The sequence below is a fragment of the Physeter macrocephalus genome, chromosome 18 (assembly GCF_002837175.3).
Source record: "Physeter macrocephalus isolate SW-GA chromosome 18, ASM283717v5, whole genome shotgun sequence".
Lineage (NCBI taxonomy): Eukaryota > Metazoa > Chordata > Mammalia > Artiodactyla > Physeteridae > Physeter > Physeter macrocephalus.
This window is the reverse complement of record NC_041231.1, coordinates 48620318-48641751: the sequence shown is the minus strand read 5'-3', so window position 1 is coordinate 48641751 and position 21434 is coordinate 48620318. Positions and strand designations below refer to the sequence as shown.

Genomic DNA, 21434 nt, shown 5'->3' with positions numbered 1-21434 from the left:
ATGGCTCACGGGCCCAGCCGCTCCGCGGCATGTGGGATCTTCCCGGACCGGGGCACGAACCCGTGTCCCCTGCATCGGCAGGCGGACTCTCAACCACTGCGCCACCAGGGAAGCCCTGTTTATCTATTTTATACATAGTAGTCTGTATCTGTTAATTCCAAATTTATCCCTCCCTCCCAAGATCCCATATTTAAACTACAAATTTTTCCTTAAGGGGGAAAATACGCTCATAAGTTAAAGGATGTGCAGTAGATAGATAAAAATGGGTTTAGACTGAAGTGAAGCAAAGGAAAGCATGGTGTCTTGATTTTCTGGAATAGTATATGGTCTTAACAAGGAACTGTTTGTGAGGTGGTCCAGGGTGAATCCAAATGGGATAGATTAGCCACAGTTTGCATCTTATGTCAGCATCATACTGCACATGGGAAGATCTGCAGTAGAAATAGACAGTGGAGTAGTCCATTGATGGGCACCGAGCGCAGTAGGACCAGAAGGGGGGGGGAGGATGTCTCAGGGGGGTAGGAATGGGGGTGGGGCAGGGGTGATGGCGTCCTGGAGGAACCTGGATTAAGTTAAAGCAGGGGTGTGTGGCTTCTTCATTTTTAAACCCCGTATAATTGATTTCTCACGATGTGAATGTGCCATTCTCTCAATAAGAGACTAGTGGAATCTTGTCTGCGGTTCACACCATTTCCAGGCAGCCTGCTCTTCTCTGCTCTTGAGCTCCCTTCTGTTTCTCCTCTTCACCTGCATACTTGTAACTCCTAATTGCCTGCCTGGCTTACTTCCTCTCTCATCATTTATCTGTGCCATTACCAGATTCATATTCCTCAAATGCCACTTTCATCAAGTCATTCCTTTGCTTTAAAAAAGTCCTTCCTTCGGTCTCCGTGTGATCCCTCTCCTTTTAGTTACCATGGCCTTTGTTCCAGGTTTGCTGATACTAGTTCCTTTAAAAATGGTTAATAGCGTTGAGAATCTCACCTCTTTGTATCAGCTTCGAAGTGTAAACTTGTTCCCCTGCCATTCAGAGCTTAGGGTTCTGCTGGGTTTCTCCCTGCTTCCTAGGCACGTTTTTCCTTCATGTGAGCTTGGGCCTTCCCTTAATCCACTTATATCTGCACCATCATCTTTAGGAAATTCTTTGAAGGTTCTGGCTGTGAATGGTGCAATTTCCTGGATAACGTGAATCTCCTGTGGGAATGTGAAGAAAAAAAAAAAAAAAGGGAAGTATAATATTTGGGTTCAGCTGGCCAACTTGAACCAGAATTTACCTCTGTAGTTACAGGGCTCATGATAGGAAGTTAGCATACATTCTTTGCTTTTTTTCCCACCTCAGTCTCTTCTTTGCTGGTTCTCCCTCTTCTGCATCTTCCTTGGCCCTCTGTTTCTCTTACATTGCTATCCTAACGTGATTTCACCTAATCCAGTGGCTTCAAATACCATGTATTTATTGATATGCACCTGTATGACCTCTCTACACTCCAGCCTTATATTATCTTAACATATTCAATGGCATGCCCAAGAGGAATCTTCAAGTTGCCATAAATGAACCAAATCTGTTCCTGAAGTCCACCTCCACTGCCAGACTCCCCCCATCTCAATAATACTTGGATTACTGTTCAGATTGTTTATCATTTTAACTTGATACCCTTGTAGACCACTAAGAAATTACATTTGCAGTTCCGTCCTAGAACAATTTTGAAGTGTTTATGGACACTACCCTCAAATGTTTCCACATTTTATTTCCTTCATAGAATGTGAATTCTTTTACTAACTAATGTTCCGCTATCAGTAAAGTCAATTTATTCTACTGTAGCCTGTGTAAACACATCCTGTAATGTGAAGGCTTCAGGGAGGGCATGAAGAAATGAAGCATCGTTCTAGACTGAGTTTTATATTATTATGGATCCCTTCAGTCTTTTATTTCTCCCAGCAGAGGTAATGGATATTTTCTTATGTGTTAACAGTCTGTGCTAGTGGTTGAAAAGTGAGTAGTTTTTGCCTTAAAGAAAAGGTATTTCATATTATCGTAATTAAGTAGCACATTATTAAATTTTGTAATAGATAATACAGATTTTAGAAAAAATTGATTCCTTAGAGACAAGTGTGAATTTACTTTTTATACTCTGTAAATTTTGATGGGATTTCTTTTGTATTCTCTGATTTCCAAAAGATAAAACATTTCCATTTTCCCTGCCCTCTGTTTCTGGCAACCCTGTTATTTATATGGAGGATTTCCAGGAAGAGGGAAAGAACCACTTTTGAATCATCTCAATCTCTGGTTGGGTTAAGGTGATCCAGGATTATATGTAAATCCTGTCTCAGGAAGTCTAACCCTAGGCCTCAAAATATCCTTCCACTGTTCACAGACTGTGTGAATAGAGTCTAACACTCATCAGAAAGCAATCAGGCGTATGAGAAGATAAGATGATATGATACAAAAAACAAATGAGATAAACTACAGTACCCCAGGGGTTACAGTGGAGTTAATCAGATATAGACCTTAAAATAACTATGATCAGTATATTCAAAGAATTTGGAAGATGGAGAATTTCAGTAGAGAATTAGAACTATAAAAACAAAGTGGATGTTCAGTAACTGAAAGGAAGAACTCAGTGGATTGGGTTAACTGCAGATTAGACACAGCTGAATAGAGAATTAATATACTGTACTCAAATCATCTGGGATCAATGGAGAGAGACAAAAGGCTGGAAAATATGGAGAAGAGCAGAAGAGACAGAAGAAAACAGTGGGGAAATGATGGTTTTTTAACAATAAATGGTGCTGGATCATTTTGGCTCGATATAAAAAAAACTCTATCTCTAAATTACACTGTACAAAGGAGTTAATAATTCATGTAGATTGCACATTGAAATGTAAAAAGATAAAACAATAAAATTTCCAGTAGATAAGACACATGAAAATTTCTTCATTACCTTGGAGTAGACCAAGAGTTTTTAGCAGGACACAAAAGCAGTCATAAAGGAAAGTATTGATAAATTGGATTACCTTAAAATTAAGAGCTTCTGTTCATCAGAATGCATCACTAAGAAAGTAACAAGACAAGCCATAGAGTAGGGAAAAGTATCTGCTATACACATAATTGACATGGGCTCTTAACTAAAATATATAAACAATTGAAGGGCAGATAACCCAATAGAAAAATGAGCACAGACTTGAACAGGAACTTTACAGAATTGGTTTTCTTTGAATGGCCAATTAACACCTGAAAAGATATGTTAATAATCATCAGGAAAATGCACTTTGGTCACAATGAAATACCAATGGATGTTCCGCAGCATGGCTATAATTAAAAAGCCTGATAATGCAGAATTGTGGCAAGGATGTAGAGCAACTGGAATTCTTATACCTGCCTGTTGCAGTGTAAATTGACTTAATCACTTTGGAAAACTGATCATCAGCAATGCCTATTCATCTGAAGCTAGGCATACCTTATGATCCAGCAATTTCACTTCCAAATGTATATCCAACAGAAGTGTTTCCATGCATTCAGCATAAGATGTGCTTGGCCATATTCATTAATTGAAATAGCCCCAATGTCCATCAACAATAAAATGAATAAATTGTGGTATATTCACATACTGGAATACCACACAGCAATGAAAAATAATGTAGATGAAGATCTGCAAATATAATGTCAAACAAAGAAGGCATGCTCTCAGATAACTGGTAATATTTAGTCTGGTGGTTGAAGAGTTGAGGGAATGCCAACCTGTTCTAGAAGTTCTCAGCGCATGGGCAGATTTTGTTGACTTTGAGCTTCACACCAAGATCATCTGTATGGGCATTTTGACATGAACTTTAACATCAATATCTCTAGGGTGTTTCTCTTGGGCCAGTTAATTTCACCGAAGTGCGTTCCAGGTGTCAGCCTGGAGGGCAGGGACCTGGCTGCCTGGGTCTGGGGAGCCATCCTGGGGAAGGCGGCTGGAAGTTCTAGTATTCATTGTGCAGAAATTCACCTAGTCTCCCGGTTTTGTTTGGTGGCCCCCTCTTTTTTTTTTTTTTGGCTGTGCCATGTGGCTTGTGGTATCTTAGTTCCTCTACCAGGGATTGAACCCGTGCCCTCGGCAATGAAAACGCAGAGTCTTAACCACTGGACCGCCGGGGAATTCCCCTGGTGGCTCCCTCTTTGACTTGGTTTGCTTTCTCCTAGTCTAGAAACTTTCTGTTTGACTTTCTTTAGAGAATAAATCTCCAGACTTCCACCTGTGTGCAAGTCTGGCAGTAGTCACCTAGATTCATTGGGTAGAAGAGGTAATCTACAAATCAAACACTTTATAGTCAGATTTTGCCAAATATTTGTACTTTTGTTCCTTTTCCTTCACCCTTAGTTTTTAGAAGTATCTTTTCAATGCATGGTACCAGGGCAAGTGGTTATCTACTTGGAAAAACAGTGGAATTAGATTTCTTCCGAAATCCATATGATAAATCAGTTTCCAATGGATTGAAGACTTCCGTGTGAAAGGCACTCAAAGGAGAAGAAAGAGAAAGAAGGAAAAAAAAAAAAAAGGAAGGGGAAGAGGGACAGTTCTGGGTCATATAAATAATGCCTCTAAGTCAATAACAAAAGATCAATAACCCGTGGGAGAATGAGCAAAAGACCAGAACAGGTATTGCACAAAAGAGAAAATATGAACAAAGAAATATCAGAATATGCTTACCATACTAATAATTACTAAAGTTCACATTAACACCACAAGATATAAATGAGTAAAGATTGGATACTACTAGATATTGGTGAGGTGGCTGCTCAGGGGGACTTGTACACTGCTGGTGGGAGTAATTGGAACAACCATTCTGGGAAACCGTTTGGCAGTGTTGTGCAGTGGGACATTTGAGGTTCCATTTCTTTTTTTTTAATTGAAGTATAGTTGATTTACAGTATTGTGTTAGTTTCAGGTGTACAACAAAGTGAGTTATACATATGTATGTATATATATCTATATTTTTTCAATTCTTTTCCGCTGTAGTTTAAGATACTGAACATAGTTCCCTCTGCTACACAGTAAGTCGTTGTTGTTCGTCTGTTTTATACATAGTAGTGTGTATCTGTGAATCCCATACTCTCCATTTATCCCTCTCTCCCCTTCCCCCTTTGGTAGCCGTAAGTTTGTTTTCTATGTCTGTGAGTCTGTTTCTGTTTTGTAAATAAGTTCATCCCATTTATAAGAAGAAAACTGAAGCTTTAAAGAGCTTAAGAAATTTGTTCAAGATCATGCTGTTAGAAAGTGCTGGGGCTGGGAATTATAGCCAGATTTGTTGAAATCTCTGTCAATATTATCAAGTTAAGAGAATGACCCTACTGAAGGAAAGGAGAAAAATAACCTAGAAATCATAATGGGGCACAGGCCATAATGAAGTTTTGGGGTACTGGTGTGGTGTTGCTGTTGATTTACCTCTTTTTTTAAAGTCAGCCTGACTCTTGGCACAGTGAGAAGATGGAGGTCTATAGCTCTTACAGAAAGAGGTAGTCTTTTTGCAGGGCACTCAGCATTTATCATCTGGTAGCGTATCCTGTGTAATTGAGCATTACATCACCTAAAAATTTTTTTTAAAAAATTCGCTGTGTAGAACAACGATACTACTTCATGTTTTCAAAACATTTTAACTTAAATTTTGAATAGGTAACTCCTACTCATGGTTCCTAATCCAGAAAAATTCAAAAAGTAAGAAATTACACCTCATGCTCCACAGCCCCAGGTCACCATCATACAAAATAAAGCATTATTATTACTTGCTTATTCATCCTTCCAGATTTTTTTTAAATCCAAGCAAAAGTGAATATAGATTATATCGCTCTCTTGTTATACAAAAGCATACTATTTTGAACTTTGCTTGTTTTGCTTATCTTGCATTTTTTTTCCAAAATATATGTAGAGCTTGCTCATCTTTTTGGTAGCTACATTGTAATGGTGGACTGTATTTTATTTAACCCGTCCCCTTTCGCTGGACAGTTTCCACCTCAAATTTTTGCTGTATGTCATATGTATACAAGTATTTTAATAGGAATTGGAAATGTTTTTTCCCAATTTGTCTTAAAAATTTTTAGCTTTATTGAGATATAATTGACATGTAGAATTATAATATATTTAAAGTGTACATCGTGGTGCTTTGATATATACATACATTGTGAAAGGATCCTCCCATCTAAGTAACACATCCGTCACTTCACATATTTTCTGTTTCGTGTTTGGTGAGAACATTTAAGTTTTGTTTTGTTTTGTTTTGCGGTACACGGGCCTCTCACTGTTGTGGCCTCTCCCGTTGCGGAGCACAGGCTCTGGACGTGCAGGCTCAGTGGCCATGGCTCATGGGCCTAGCTGCTCCACAGCATGTGGAATCCTCCCGGACCAGGGCACGAACCCGTGTCCCCTGCATCGGCAGGCGAACTCTCAACCACTGCGCCACCAGGGAAGCCCCGGAACATTTAAGTTTTACTCTTAGCAAATTTGAACCATATAATACAGTGTTCTCAATTATAGTCACCAGGTTTTACTTTAGACCCTCAGACCTTATTCATCTTGTAGCTTAAAGTTTTGTACCCTTATACCAGCTTCTCACTATTTACCCCAACCCCTGGCAACCACTTTTCTATTCTTAGTTTTCTATGAGTTTGACTTTTTTTTTTTATATTCCACATATAAGTAATACCATACAGTGTTTATCTTTCTCTGTCTGGCTTATTTTAACTTAGCATAATGTCCTTAAGTTCCATCCTTGTGTTGCAAAGCAATGATAATTCCATTGCATGTATACACCACATCTTTTTTTATCCATTTATCTATTGATGACCAAATGGGGGAAGTATTTTTCCCCTATTTATTTGTCTCTTGGTTTTGCTCATGGTATCTTTTCCTAAGCAGAAGATTTTTTTCCTTCTTATGTGATCCAGCAGTATAATCAAACAGTAGAAATAAGAAAAAGGCCTTGGGGAAAATAAGGACCAAGGATTTGACGTAGAGAACTAGGTAGAGTCTTACAGCAATCTCAACAGCCATATGTATCTATTCAGCTGATGTTTATTGAGCCCTTATTTTGTGTCAGGAACTATGCCCATAAGTGCAATGATGTTGTGGTGAGAAAAATCAGATACAGTCCTTGCCCTTGGCTATTTTTAAATTTACTGGAATGACAAACATTATCAGATAATAAAAAATATATTAAGAAACTGCAGTTGGGTAAGGGCCTTAATGCTGTGAGACAATGTCATAGATTTAATTTAAGAAGTCAGTGAAAACTGCAGTGAATTATGAAATATGTATAGGAGTTCACTGGCAAGGAGCAGAGAGAAAAGCCATGCAGGCAGAGAGGCAATACCTTGTTGCTGGGGGAGGTATTGAGTTTGAGGGACTGGAAGAAGAACAGTATGACTGCGGGGGAGAGAAAGCAAGTGGAAGCTGGAGAGATAGTTGAGGGTGTTGTAAGTTATGATAAAGAGTGTTAAGAACTCCCATGTTAAGAAGAGTGGGGTTCCACTGAAGGGTTTTAAACACGGGAGTAAGGTGGTAGACAAGATCAGTTTAGATGTAAGGTGTGTAAGGGTTAGACATAGTAGAAGCAGGTAGGCCAGCTAGGAGGTTCTGGTCGTAGAAGAAGGAGAAGGGAGTTTGGAAGCTTGCGTTTGGTGAGGAGTGGAAAAGTGTAATGGTTTAAGGAGTATTTAATGATTGACTTGGTGTGGGAAGTGAGAGAAAGGGAGGTGAGAAGGATGACTCCTGGGTGTCTGGCTGGTAGAGAGTGATGCTGTATGGTGGAATATTATATTCTGAAAGACAACCAGTTTTGTTGGGATGATAATGGTGTCTTTTTGGGATCTGTAGAGTTAGGAATGCCTCTGAGACAAGCAAAAGCAGATGTCAGGTCAAGTCAGCAGTTGAATGTACAGGTCTGTAGCTTGAGACACCAGGTTTGGGCTGTACATAGGTGATTGGAAACTGTCTGTGTAGATAGGTGGTAAATTAAATCATGGGTGGGGATGAAATGACCTGCATGAGATGAGTAGAAGGAAAAGAGTAATGGACCCAGAACTGAGTTTTGATAGATTTGAGCATTTAGGAGCATGAACCAACAAAAGACACAGAGGAGGAACAACTAAAGAAACCAGAGAAGGAAACTAGAACTGTATGCTGTCATGATGTAGAGAGGAGAAGGAGTGGCAACTGTATTGAACCCTGCTGAATTGTTCAGACAGGTGAAGGCAGACAGGTGTCCATTGGCTTTGATGTCATGGAGGTTGTTGGTGACCTCAGAGCAAGTGATGGGAGTGAGAGCAGGTTGTGATTGTGGTGGGTTGAGGAAGTTAGGAGGAACAATGGAAATACAAGGTGTAGATTTCTCTTTTAAGAGGTTTTACCGAGAAAGGGAGGAGAGAGGCAATGGGGCAGTTGGTAGAAGGATGTGAAAAGCGTTTTGTTAAATGGGAGAGAGTGAATATATAAAAGCAGAAAACGAGTAATTGGCAGTTTTAAGGTTCTGAGAAAGTGGAAGGAAGTGTGATCCCAAGCACAGTTGGAAGGAGAGAGAGGCCTGCAGTTGTGTTGGGAGGAAAGGAGCCTAGGATAGGACGCACAGTAAACTGAGAATTAGGAAGAAGAGTTTTTTTTGTGATGCTCTCTATTTTCTCTGTACAATAAGAGGCAAAAGCACTCACTGAGAGTCTCATGAGAGGATGGAAATTTCAGGGTATAAAGAGAAGAAAAATTTGAAGATAGAGTGGGAATAAGTCGACCAGTGAAAGGTAGTTGGGTCACTGGTGCTGTTCAGTGCCACTGAGTGTTGGTGACATGCATTTACAGTGGAGTGAATCTGCCCCGTGTTTAACTTGAGCAGCCTCTCTGCAGATGTACAGAAAGTAATATAGATCATTGGATTCATCCAAATCATTTGGCTACATGGGTGCAAAGAAAAGAAAGAGGGCAAGAGTGTAAGTGAAGAAGTGCTGATGGATTGGGAGAAGATGTCATGGATTCAATTAGTGGAAGTTCCCAGCAGACTGAAGAACTGTCACAGTGGAAGATCGTGCAAGTAGGAATAAGAGCAGATTATGGTCAGAGGGCATGTTTGTAATACTTAGCTTGGAGGGGATGCAGTTAAATGCCGGAATCTTTAATGTTGGAAAAGCTGTTCAGCAGATGGTGAGACTGGGCAGGGAGGTATCGCGACCCATCTTGGGGAACTGAAAAGGAAGATGGTATTTTCTGGTCCCGCTCCTTAGCTGGGCTGATGGAACAGGTGTCAACTAACCAAACTTCTGATTTGGTTTCATTCCCAGGTGTTTACTAATAGGGCTTCAAATAATAATAAGCAGGAAGGCAAAAGGATGCATAAATCTACTAAGAGAGCCACGTAAATGCTAAGTGTTAAGATTTCAGTGTACGTTACGTATGTGTATTGTGTCCAGAACCACCCCTTTACGGTTTATAGTGGGAGTTTTTGGAACTTCTGAGAAGTAGAAGTTGGATGGGATGAGTGATTGCAACAGAGCTGGAGAGATGGATAATGGCAAGGGAGTCCAGCAAGGGAGATTGCTGTAAAGGGGCCTTTGAAGTCAGGGGACTCATTGCCTTTTAGAGAGTTTCGGGGACTAGGAACTTGGGGAGTGGGTCCAGCAAAGGGAAGGAAACGTGGGTCTAAAACTTTTCAACAATACCCTGAGTAACCAGACTGATGGTTCAGTATGTCCCCTAGTTCTGGATTGGAGGCCGTTGGTTCAGAGATTGATATTTAATAAATGCCAATTGTTTGAAGAAGAAATAAGTTTATTGAACAGATTTCATAAAACCAGTGGACAAAAGGGTATGTGAAATCCAGATGTTCAGATACTGTCTGCTATCTATATCACCCAGTGCTGAAATGAAACTTTTTCTTTGGATTTATATACACAATTTAATGAAAGAACTGGAATTTATGTGACTTGCCTGGGGTTCAGAGCAAGTTTAAGACTGATGACCAACACAAGTGCAGGCAACTTGTGGTTCTACTTTGAATCTTCAAAACACCAAAGCCCTCTTCTCTCCAGACGCTTTTGTTTGCCTTTCATCTGTCATCTGAAGAACATGGTTTCCTTTCATGGGCCAGAGGCAAATGAAGTCAGGGCATTGTTTTGTCATACATTGGCAGAGAGATTCAAAGTTGCCTTGTTTTCTCTCTGCATAAATGTTGCGATTTTTCTAAGGCAAAAATAGACTGTGCTTGACAAGTTGCTCCAAATGTAAATGTCAACAAGATGGGGACTGTGCCCCCTGGAAACACTTGCCTTGGTGGCATGTTGGGGCAGGTGCTATCGACAGTTTTATCATGAGAGGTAATCTTTTGCATTTCGCTGTGTGTAGACTGGTGATGTACATCGAGAGAGACAGCAGAAAGACCACTCCAGGCAAGGAACAGCAAAGCGGCAATGAGTACCTGTCCAAATGCCTGGACCTGCTCATCTGTCACATCGTGCAGGAACTGCCACGAATCCTGGGTAAATTGGAGTCTCGTCCTCAGGCGCCTTGCTCCTTACCTTTCTGTGACTTGAGAGAGGCAATGGGGCAGTTGGTAGAAGGATGTGAAAAGCGTTTTGTTAAATGGGAGAGAGTGAATATATAAAAGCAGAAAACGAGTAATTGGCAGTTTTAAGGTTCTGAGAAAGTGGAAGGAAGTGTGATCCCAAGCACAGTTGGAAGGAGAGAGAGGCCTGCAGTTGTGTTGGGAGGAAAGGAGCCTAGGATAGGACGCACAGTAAACTGAGAATTAGGAAGAAGAGTTTTTTTTGTGATGCTCTCTATTTTCTCTGTACAATAAGAGGCAAAAGCACTCACTGAGAGTGTCATGAGAGGATGGAAATTTCAGGGTATAAAGAGAAGAAAAATTTGAAGATAGAGTGGGAATAAGTCGACCAGTGAAAGGTAGTTGGGTCACTGGTGCTGTTCAGTGCCACTGAGTGTTGGTGACATGCATTTACAGTGGAGTGAATCTGCCCCGTGTTTAACTTGAGCAGCCTCTCTGCAGATGTACAGAAAGTAATATAGATCATTGGATTCATCCAAATCATTTGGCTACATGGGTGCAAAGAAAAGAAAGAGGGCAAGAGTGTAAGTGAAGAAGTGCTGATGGATTGGGAGAAGATGTCATGGATTCAATTAGTGGAAGTTCCCAGCAGACTGAAGAACTGTCACAGTGGAAGATCGTGCAAGTAGGAATAAGAGCAGATTATGGTCAGAGGGCATGTTTGTAATACTTAGCTTGGAGGGGATGCAGTTAAATGCCGGAATCTTTAATGTTGGAAAAGCTGTTCAGCAGATGGTGAGACTGGGCAGGGAGGTATCGCGACCCATCTTGGGGAACTGAAAAGGAAGATGGTATTTTCTGGTCCCGCTCCTTAGCTGGGCTGATGGAACAGGTGTCAACTAACCAAACTTCTGATTTGGTTTCATTCCCAGGTGTTTACTAATAGGGCTTCAAATAATAATAAGCAGGAAGGCAAAAGGATGCATAAATCTACTAAGAGAGCCACGTAAATGCTAAGTGTTAAGATTTCAGTGTACGTTACGTATGTGTATTGTGTCCAGAACCACCCCTTTACGGTTTATAGTGGGAGTTTTTGGAACTTCTGAGAAGTAGAAGTTGGATGGGATGAGTGATTGCAACAGAGCTGGAGAGATGGATAATGGCAAGGGAGTCCAGCAAGGGAGATTGCTGTAAAGGGGCCTTTGAAGTCAGGGGACTCATTGCCTTTTAGAGAGTTTCGGGGACTAGGAACTTGGGGAGTGGGTCCAGCAAAGGGAAGGAAACGTGGGTCTAAAACTTTTCAACAATACCCTGAGTAACCAGACTGATGGTTCAGTATGTCCCCTAGTTCTGGATTGGAGGCCGTTGGTTCAGAGATTGATATTTAATAAATGCCAATTGTTTGAAGAAGAAATAAGTTTATTGAACAGATTTCATAAAACCAGTGGACAAAAGGGTATGTGAAATCCAGATGTTCAGATACTGTCTGCTATCTATATCACCCAGTGCTGAAATGAAACTTTTTCTTTGGATTTATATACACAATTTAATGAAAGAACTGGAATTTATGTGACTTGCCTGGGGTTCAGAGCAAGTTTAAGACTGATGACCAACACAAGTGCAGGCAACTTGTGGTTCTACTTTGAATCTTCAAAACACCAAAGCCCTCTTCTCTCCAGACGCTTTTGTTTGCCTTTCATCTGTCATCTGAAGAACATGGTTTCCTTTCATGGGCCAGAGGCAAATGAAGTCAGGGCATTGTTTTGTCATACATTGGCAGAGAGATTCAAAGTTGCCTTGTTTTCTCTCTGCATAAATGTTGCGATTTTTCTAAGGCAAAAATAGACTGTGCTTGACAAGTTGCTCCAAATGTAAATGTCAACAAGATGGGGACTGTGCCCCCTGGAAACACTTGCCTTGGTGGCATGTTGGGGCAGGTGCTATCGACAGTTTTATCATGAGAGGTAATCTTTTGCATTTCGCTGTGTGTAGACTGGTGATGTACATCGAGAGAGACAGCAGAAAGACCACTCCAGGCAAGGAACAGCAAAGCGGCAATGAGTACCTGTCCAAATGCCTGGACCTGCTCATCTGTCACATCGTGCAGGAACTGCCACGAATCCTGGGTAAATTGGAGTCTCGTCCTCAGGCCCCTTGCTGCTTACCTTTCTGTGACTTGGCATTTAGGCATCCCTTCTTTTTTTGTTCTTGCCTGTCTGTTTTTTGCAGGCGAGCGCAATGACGCTTTTTCTTGAATGTGTAGTTTCAAAATTTGAATGTGCCTTATCTGTTTTCATAATTATTTTGTATCAGTGACATGAATGAGGCAATGAGCAGGCTAACGGTTACATTGAGTGTCATCTAGCAGTTTTGGAAAATAGAAGGAAAGCATTTTAATTGGTTAAAATTGGACTTAGGCTATCATTTTAGGTAACTTTTTTCAAGATTTCTCTCTGCATAATTCTGAAGAAAAGCTTTTTCCTTCAGGTTATAGCCACAAATTTATTTTTTGTTAAAAAAATTTAAAATGCCTAGGCATTAACATTTAATATTAAAGAATTTTGATATTAAAGTTCAAAGTTTGAAAGTTTCTTTGGTCTGAAAAAAAGATGAAAGTAATAATGATTTGCAAAGGATGTTTATTACAGCTAACAAAATTGGTTATTCCACTGTTATTTACAGACATGAAAATAATCTGAGGAATGCATACGTTTAGTTTAAATCTCATTCCATGATTTTCCAGCAGATGTAGCTATAAACCAGAAATGTTTTAAATGTTAAATTTGACCCAACCCATTATGGTAAAAGATATTTAGATGCAGAAATTCAGAATATTAAATCAAAGTAATGAAAATATCTTCATGGCTGATTTGACAGTAACTTTTTGCTCCTTACTAATACTGTGGGAGATTTGTGCCTGTTAATGACTGAAAATAGAGCATTTCAAAATTTATTTGGATTGTAACCTTTTTAAAATCTGCAAACCAAAGGCCATGAGCTGGTCAGTTGGTAGTTGAGTTTCTTATTACCTGACTCGTCCTGTCTTAGGAGATGAGGGATTCAGGTATCCAATAAACAAGTTTTATTTATTATTGGACTTGCCATCCAATGAGAAGTATTAGGAATTGATATCTTATTACTACCATCCTGTTCTATTATTAAAAAATTCTGATCTATAATCTGTTCACTTGTAATTTTTTAATAACTTTTTCCTGTTTACAAAAGTAATGAGTGCTCACGGTTGAAATTCGGAAAGTGCAAAAAAAAAAAAAAAGAAAAAAATCATTTCTATTTTAAATTTCTAGGTGAGAGATCAATTTTATATCCATCCTGACCCCAGAGGCCACAACTTTCTGTTGTAATGTCAAGAGCTGTGAATAAAACAGTGCAGCTTCTACCCACTTCTTTTATTTGGAGATTAATTGCCTCACTCAGCAATCCCATTAGTGTTCAACCCACAACCAGTGGTCCCTACGTATCTGTGGTCTCTAACCTCATGTGTACTCTGGGGTGTGCTTCGCAGGTGACATTCTGAACGCCTTGGCTAACGTTTCTGGTCGTAAACACCCATCCACAGTTCAAGCGAAGCAGCTGAAGATGTGTCTCCCCCTCATGCCTATAGTGCTTCACCTTGTAACGTCTCAGGTATCATCCTGTTTGGAAAAAATGTATATAAATGTGACTCCCTTCTTTGTAAACTGGAGCTGAGAAACATCAACTCAGACAAAACATTTTCATTTTTCTTTTGTACATGGCTTTCGGGATTTAATATGTGGAAACTTTCATCACACAGGTATTTCGACCTCAAGTTGTAACAGAAGAGTTCCTTTTCAGTTACGGAACTATTCTTGTGAGTAATGCTGAATTCTTCACGTTCCTAATAAAAATGTGGCTGTCTCTACTGTTGGTGGGATTTGGTGTCAGAATGAGGTAATTTTAAAATCTTGGTGGTATTTATTTGTCTCTAGGGAAGTGACCTTTTTATATTTTTATCTGTTGACTGTAAGAAAATTTGACATTTGGAGGAAAAATATATTCTCTCTTGATAATGCACTTTGTTCAGAGACAGACCCAAGTAGCGTAAATAAGTCCATAGAAAACATTTTCATAGATTTTGATATTAAACATCATGAAAACATTTAAAATAATAAATTAAAAATTTTTTATATATTTATATTTAAAGTGTGCACTTTGATACACTTTGATATGTGCACCCCTACGTTTATAGCACCACTGTTTACAACAACCAGGACATAGAAACAACCTAAATGTCCATGGACAGAAGAATGGATAAAGAAGATGTGGTACATATATACAATGGACTGTTACTCAGCCATAAAAAAGAATGAAATAATGCCATTTGCAGCAACAGAGATGGACCTAGAGAGATTATCATATTAAGCAAAGTCAGTCAGACAGACAAATATCATATGATATTGCATATATATGGAATGTAAAAAAAATGATACAAATGAACTTATTTACAAAACAGAAACAGAATCTCAGACATAGAAAACAAATTTATAGTTACCAAAGGGGAAGGTGGGGGAGGGATAAATCAGGAGTTTGGGATTAAATATACACACTAATATTTAGAAAATAGATAACCAGAAAGGGCCTACTGTATAGCACAGGGAACTGTATTCAGTATCTTATAATAACCTATAATGGAAAAGAATATGAAAGAGAACAAATTTATACATATACAAAAAATGGAATTCTGGGAATATAGTATCATCATTTACTTTGGCTAACATTGTTGAGTTTTGTGCAGTATCTCATTTTGTGATGGTATTTGTCTAACTTGAGCTCAATATTTTTTTTTTGAGCTCAATTTAACCTTGCCTTTAATTTTGATGAGATGAGTGACAATAAAAAACAAATCATCATATTATCTTTCACTTTGATTTTTACTCACAAAAAATAGTCTTTTTGTTCAAGTTGTGGCTCGTGAATTATGTTATCTTTTTCCCTCGCCTGGAATAGTTACAGTATGTACTGTTGATAAAATGGGGACCTGTACAAAGGGAAAACTAAGACATTGGTCGCACAGCATCTTCGGTCTTACTTTGATAATAATAAACAGTGAACGGAGATTTTCAAAATGCCATGTCATATAGGTATCTAGTTAAAATGAAGTAAACATCTCAATTTTACTGCTTGTTGGGAATAAAAAAAAAATGATTGCCACCCACAAGTGAGAATATAGTTTTCTAGAAGAGTCCTCATACGGTGAAGTATGATGTTTTGAAGTATGAGTGTTGAGTAGAGAGGTCACTGATTTTTGTAAGCAGTGTGTTTAGTCAGTGCAGTACGGGTCCTTTTGTACTCATTTTCAAAGTGTTATCATCCTTGAGTCCTGAATTCTACAAAGCACATAATCTTCCTAGTACATTCATGAATTTGAAAATTATTAGAATTTTGTCTGCCGCCTCCTTTAATTTGCTTTTTAATCGTTTTAAAGGACAATGTGGGCATCATTTTTAGCAGAACTATAATTCTATATTTGTAACTCCATTGCACTAACATATTGATGCCTGAAAATAGTAATTTTGCCCTTGTAGCCCACCTTGGAATATTTTGGCACAGTGATTGTTTGGGACAGATATAATTGTGTTCATTCTCTTATTTTTTCTCATGTGTAGTACTTTTCTGTGCCTACATTAACTGAGTACAGTTTCGGTTTTCAAGAAACTACCAAGTGTCTCCAATATAAAAGTCTTTGTGGACTTTCAGGAATTACAGATATGTCTCTTAGGGAGACATCATCTGCTCCATGTAACTCATCGACTTCCACTGAGAAAGGGCCTCCTCACCTTCTCCCAGGAGTGGGTGTACCCTTTGAAGGTTGGGGGCGTTCTATAGGGCTCTGTATGGGTTTTCTTAACAAAAGCACTTTCAGGGGATGGAAAATAACTTGCCTAGTTCAAAGGTAATTGTGATACTGAAGATTCTTTAGCAGTCTTTTCCCTGATAATGTCGCTCAAGTATTGGGAGTTTATACACATAACGAAAAAGGTCTTTTGGCTCTCTTTGGACCATTTTCCTGGTTTGAGTCATGGCCAGTCCCAGAAATCTTTTGTTATTTTTCTTACCTCATCTGTTATTTGGCCTTAGCTGTGTGTTCATCTTTCTTTACTCGGTGTTGATGGCACTGATGAGACACTAGTCCAGGGAGAATAGTATTGGCTAAAATCAAGGACCTGGATTTAGTTACCCACCCAGCTCTAGTGTATGTTATGATGAACCGTTGAGAGTTAGATGTTGCTTCTGTGAGTTGATTCACAGTCTACCCAGAAGATGCCACAAATATTGTTGAAGTCACAGTGTCCCTCTGGTGCCGGAGGCATAGGCAACTCCCCGGCAGCCTACAGCCCCTTAGAAGTTCATGGTGTAGATTTGAACAGTAAAGCCTCTTGAGTTTTCTGCTTTAAAAGAATTACTTTACATTTTGCATAGGCAAGGCTTTCCTGAAGTTGTTAGAGAGGTTTTGGGTTTGTTTGTTTGTTTTTTTTGGGGGTGGGGTGGGAAGGCTGCACAATTATAAATGTTTGCAGGCCAGTGTGCAGAATGGCTTTGTGGAACTGGCCAGAGCGCAGTGCTTCTCCTGTCCTGGTGGCCTGAGGGACCAGACCATTCATGTGTATACCCTTAGCACTGTGTTGTGAAAGCCCTATTGTTCTACCTGGAGGTAAATATTAGTTTTAGTGTTTCTCAAAATATGTCTGGTTGAGTAGCTACTGTATTATGGCAGGCCTATTGTCCTTTTATATTTAAAAAAATACACCTTAATTTGAGGTATTCAAGCTTGGTCCACCTTTAGTAGCTGTATACTTGCACTTCTGCTGAAGGAGCTCTCCAGGAACTGCTGGCCTGCCTCAGGTGGTGTGGGGACAGCAGTCAGGGTTGGTATGATCTCCCCTCATTAGAAGGGTCTTGAAGGCACAGGCTGGAGGGGGCATTGGAATTGTGCTTCCCATTGGCTTCAGTTTTCCTACTGGCACCAGGCATGGTTTACCTGTTAACCTATAGACATCTTTTATCTTTTTGGTAGAAAAATTCAGGGTACTTCTTATATGGAGGCATGAGTAGAGGAATTAACTTTTTGTAAACACTTCTTCTTCCCCAAGTAGAATGAAGTTTTGGTCTCCTTATGTTTTAAAGAGGCAAGTGCTTGGAAGCAATTTAACAGGGCACTTTTAAACCATTATTAAGCTTTCAAAGGGTCCAGGCCAAAGAGGACTACATAGCTGATAATTTCTATTTTCACTTCTTATTGGCAGAAGCAATGTGCCATTGTATCTGCCTCCCTCTCCAGTTAAAAAAAAAAAAAAAAAAGTACCTAGGGATACTTTTAGCACTGAAGCATCTAGGGAAGTGCTATGAGGAAGTTCCACGGTTAATTTCACCATAGTTCTTTTGAGCCGCCATTGAACTGGGCTGAGAAACAGGAAGTAATGACATGAAGGAAATCTGTTTGCGAACTCATGATGTGTATTATCCTGATGTTCACTGTGTTTCTTGTGTCCTTCTGAAAGTGCTCTTGATTAATGAGCTGAGCAAGAGGACTTTGTTCTTAAGTTCTGGCCTCATCAGTTTATAAAAGTACAGTGGTTGTGTGGTGGTTACAGTTTTCTACAAAAAGACAACAAAATTCAAATTTTCAAATGAAAGAAATGATAAAATTATTGTGATTTTTCACATAAGAATATAATTACAATCTCTGTCATTGATAAATCTTCACTCATACTGGGCATTGGGATGATTATTAAAAGACATACTCCTGCCCTCTGCAGATTTTTATTTATTTAATTTTATTTTTTTGGCTGCACTGTGCAGCTTGTGGGTTCTTAGTTCTCTGACCAGGGATCGAACCTGCGCCCCCTACAGTGGAAGCTCTGAGTCCTAACCACTGGCCTGCCAGGGAATTCCCTGCAGATTTTTATTTTAAGTGAATGTTGTTTTGTTGATAGATTGTGACTTCACTTGTAGCAGATAAAGCAGAGAGAGCGTACTCTTGTATTTTAAAAAATATACTATATAATTATTTTTTTTAAACATCTTTATTGGCATATAATTGCTTTACAATGGTGTGTTAGTTTCTGCTGACTATATACTTATTCATTGACACACGAATGTTCTTGTTGTAAGGTTTTTTCCTTTCTTTTCCTTTTTTCTTTTCTTTTCTTTTTTTTATATGGACCCCAAATTGATATACCCACCTTGCCTTGAGAGCTTATTCTCAGCTTCCCTGAAGTACTGAATAGTAATGCAGGGCACTGGTCTGCCCTGGAGGCACAGCTTTCCCTTTTTCTCTCTAGATAGGGCCATTTTTTTGCCCCACAGTAAGTGCCCATCCTATTTGTTCCCCTGCTAAACTCCCAGCTTTGAAGCTCACACCCTTAGAAGATGCCCCATGTACTGTGGTCATCTACAGATTTTTCTGGGTCATTGCTTCTCGCTCAAAGTCTTTTAGTACTGGGCTCACTGTCATTCTTAGAGAATCGGGTATCCCTAGGGAGGATCCTTCCAACACCTCAGCCTCTCAGCTCCTCGACCACCTCTCTCCCCATGAGCTTGTCTTTCCCTCCCTCAGCTCCCTCGGCACATGGCCTTATATTCAGCGTCACTGCTCTCTGGCTCCCACACCTAATTTTCAGCTCTCTAGCCCTGCTCCCCATCTCCAACAGCCTTTTAATTCCTCTGAGACTTAAATTGGCCTTTTAACACTTTGCACTCACCATCCTGCCCTCCCTGGGCCCAGTGACTTTTCTCTTTACTCCGCTTAGAGTCCCTGGTTCAACCCCTATCCCTGCCACACACACCCGTAATCCCTTTCCTGTCTCTTCCACCGTTGTCCTCCTCTGGGAAACCCAAGTCCTCGTTCAGTTTAATTCTCTACCTACCCCACCCCTGCTTTGAGTGACTAAATATGGCTAGAGGAAAACACGATGAAAATAGCTGGTCTCACTTTAAATTCATGACTGCTCATCTCAAACAAGCCCTCTCTGCAGACTGGGACATCTAGTTCCTTTTCCTAATTTATACACCTTCACGCTCACCTAGATGACTGTTCATACGTTCCCTCCTCTCCTTGAATCTGCAATGCCTCCTGCCCTGTCCTCACTCTCACCTGATTAATTCCTATCACACTGAGAATGAAGAAGAAGAAATAGATCCAAAGAGATTTAAATTGGTAAATCAATGAAACATTCAGTAGGGATTTTTTTTAAAAATTAAACTGGGGAAGTATAAGGAAGAAAATAAATTGAAAGAACCCTATAGTTTCACCATCTAGAAAACCTTTGTCGCTGTTAAAACAGAAAAAAAAATTAATGCATGTGCATAGCTAGAAAATTCCAACAGTGCAGAAAAGCACAAAATGAATAGTGAAAGCCTACCTCCTGGGCCAGTAGTCCTCCCCAAAGGGAGCCTCTGCGACTGGTTCCTGTGATTTCTTCCTCGAAAATTTTTGTTCACATCTATGTATGTATATTATCTATATATTCTTTAAAAAATTATATAGAAAGATCATACTATAAACACTGTTCTCCCTCTTCTTTCTTTACTTAAGTAAGCTATAGACATTTAAGTAGATTTATTGAAGTCAAAAGACATTTTTTTATGAACTCTTTTCAACATCAAATCCATATTTATTCAGCAAAAGTTATGTGCCCATGTTGAAATTTTATGAAATTATTTCAGCCAAATTATTGTGAAAAGCTTACAGTGCCTCTTTTTATTATTTATTATGTTATTTCATTTAGTCTTTTTTGTTTTAGTTATAGACTGAAAAAAATTCAGGCATGTATAAAATATATGCTTATTAAAGAAAATGTAGAAAATTATAGTGATATTGGAAGAAAAAAATCACCTATAACTATCAATGGTTAACAACCATTGTTAACATATTGTTGTTTACTTAGTGTTTTCAATTCATGTATATGCATTTGTGTGTAGAAATCTATGTATGTATGTATAAGATATGTATATGACTTATACCAATACATGTGGTTGAAACTATGTTGTGTATATATAGATTTGTATTCTTTTTTCCATTTAACATTGTATCATAACTATTTTCCTGTGTTTTAAATTTTTTTTAACATTTTAATGGCTACATACTGTCCCATCTGTATGAACTGTGTACAGTTTGATATCATTTCAGTAAAGTTTAAAAATACTGAAACAAAGAATATAGTGTTCAGAGACACATGTATATGTGGTAAAACTATTCAGAAATGCTGAGGAAATGATAAATTCATGACCGTGGTTATCTCTGGAGGAATGACAGGCAGGTGGGATGTGGGAAGCTCATGCAAAGAATTGGGAATATCTTAGTTCTTAACTTGAATGGTAGGTTTAAGAGTCTTTATTCTTTATAACGTAAAATCTATCTATATCTCTTCTTTTGTGTATGTTATATATAGTCTTTTTTTTTAATTTTTGAATTTTATTTAATTTATTTTTTATACAGCAGGTTCTTGTTAGTCATCCATTTTATACACATCACTGTATACATGTCAATCCTAATCTCCCAATTCATCACACCGCCACCCTCACCCCACACTGCTTTCCCCCCTTAGTGTCCATACGTTTGTTCTCTACATCTGTGTCTCAATTTCTGCCCTGCAAACCTGTTCATCTGTACCATTTTTCTAGGTTCCATATACATGCGTTAATATACAATATTTGTTTTTCTCTTTCTTACTTCACTCTGTATGATAGTCTCTAGATCCATCAACGTCTCAACAGATGACTCAATTTCGTTCCTTTTTGTGGCTGAGTAATAGTCCATTGTATATATGTACCACATCTTCTTTATCCATTCGTTTGTTGATGGACTTTTAGGTTGCTTCCATGACCTGGCTATTGTAAATAGTGCTGCAATGAACATTGGGGTGCATGTGTCTTTT

General features: G+C 39.0%; 1 protein-coding gene across 1 annotated transcript in view; it reads left to right on the top strand.

The window, feature by feature from the left end:
* Positions 1–21434, top strand: part of ULK4 (unc-51 like kinase 4) — a 591889-nt gene that overhangs the window by 176415 nt on the left and 394040 nt on the right. Inside the window, exons 23-25 of the mRNA XM_024117044.3 lie at positions 10359–10492; positions 14042–14163; positions 14312–14368. Coding sequence (XP_023972812.1) covers positions 10359–10492; positions 14042–14163; positions 14312–14368 — 313 coding nt within the window. The remainder of the gene's footprint in view (positions 1–10358; positions 10493–14041; positions 14164–14311; positions 14369–21434) is intronic.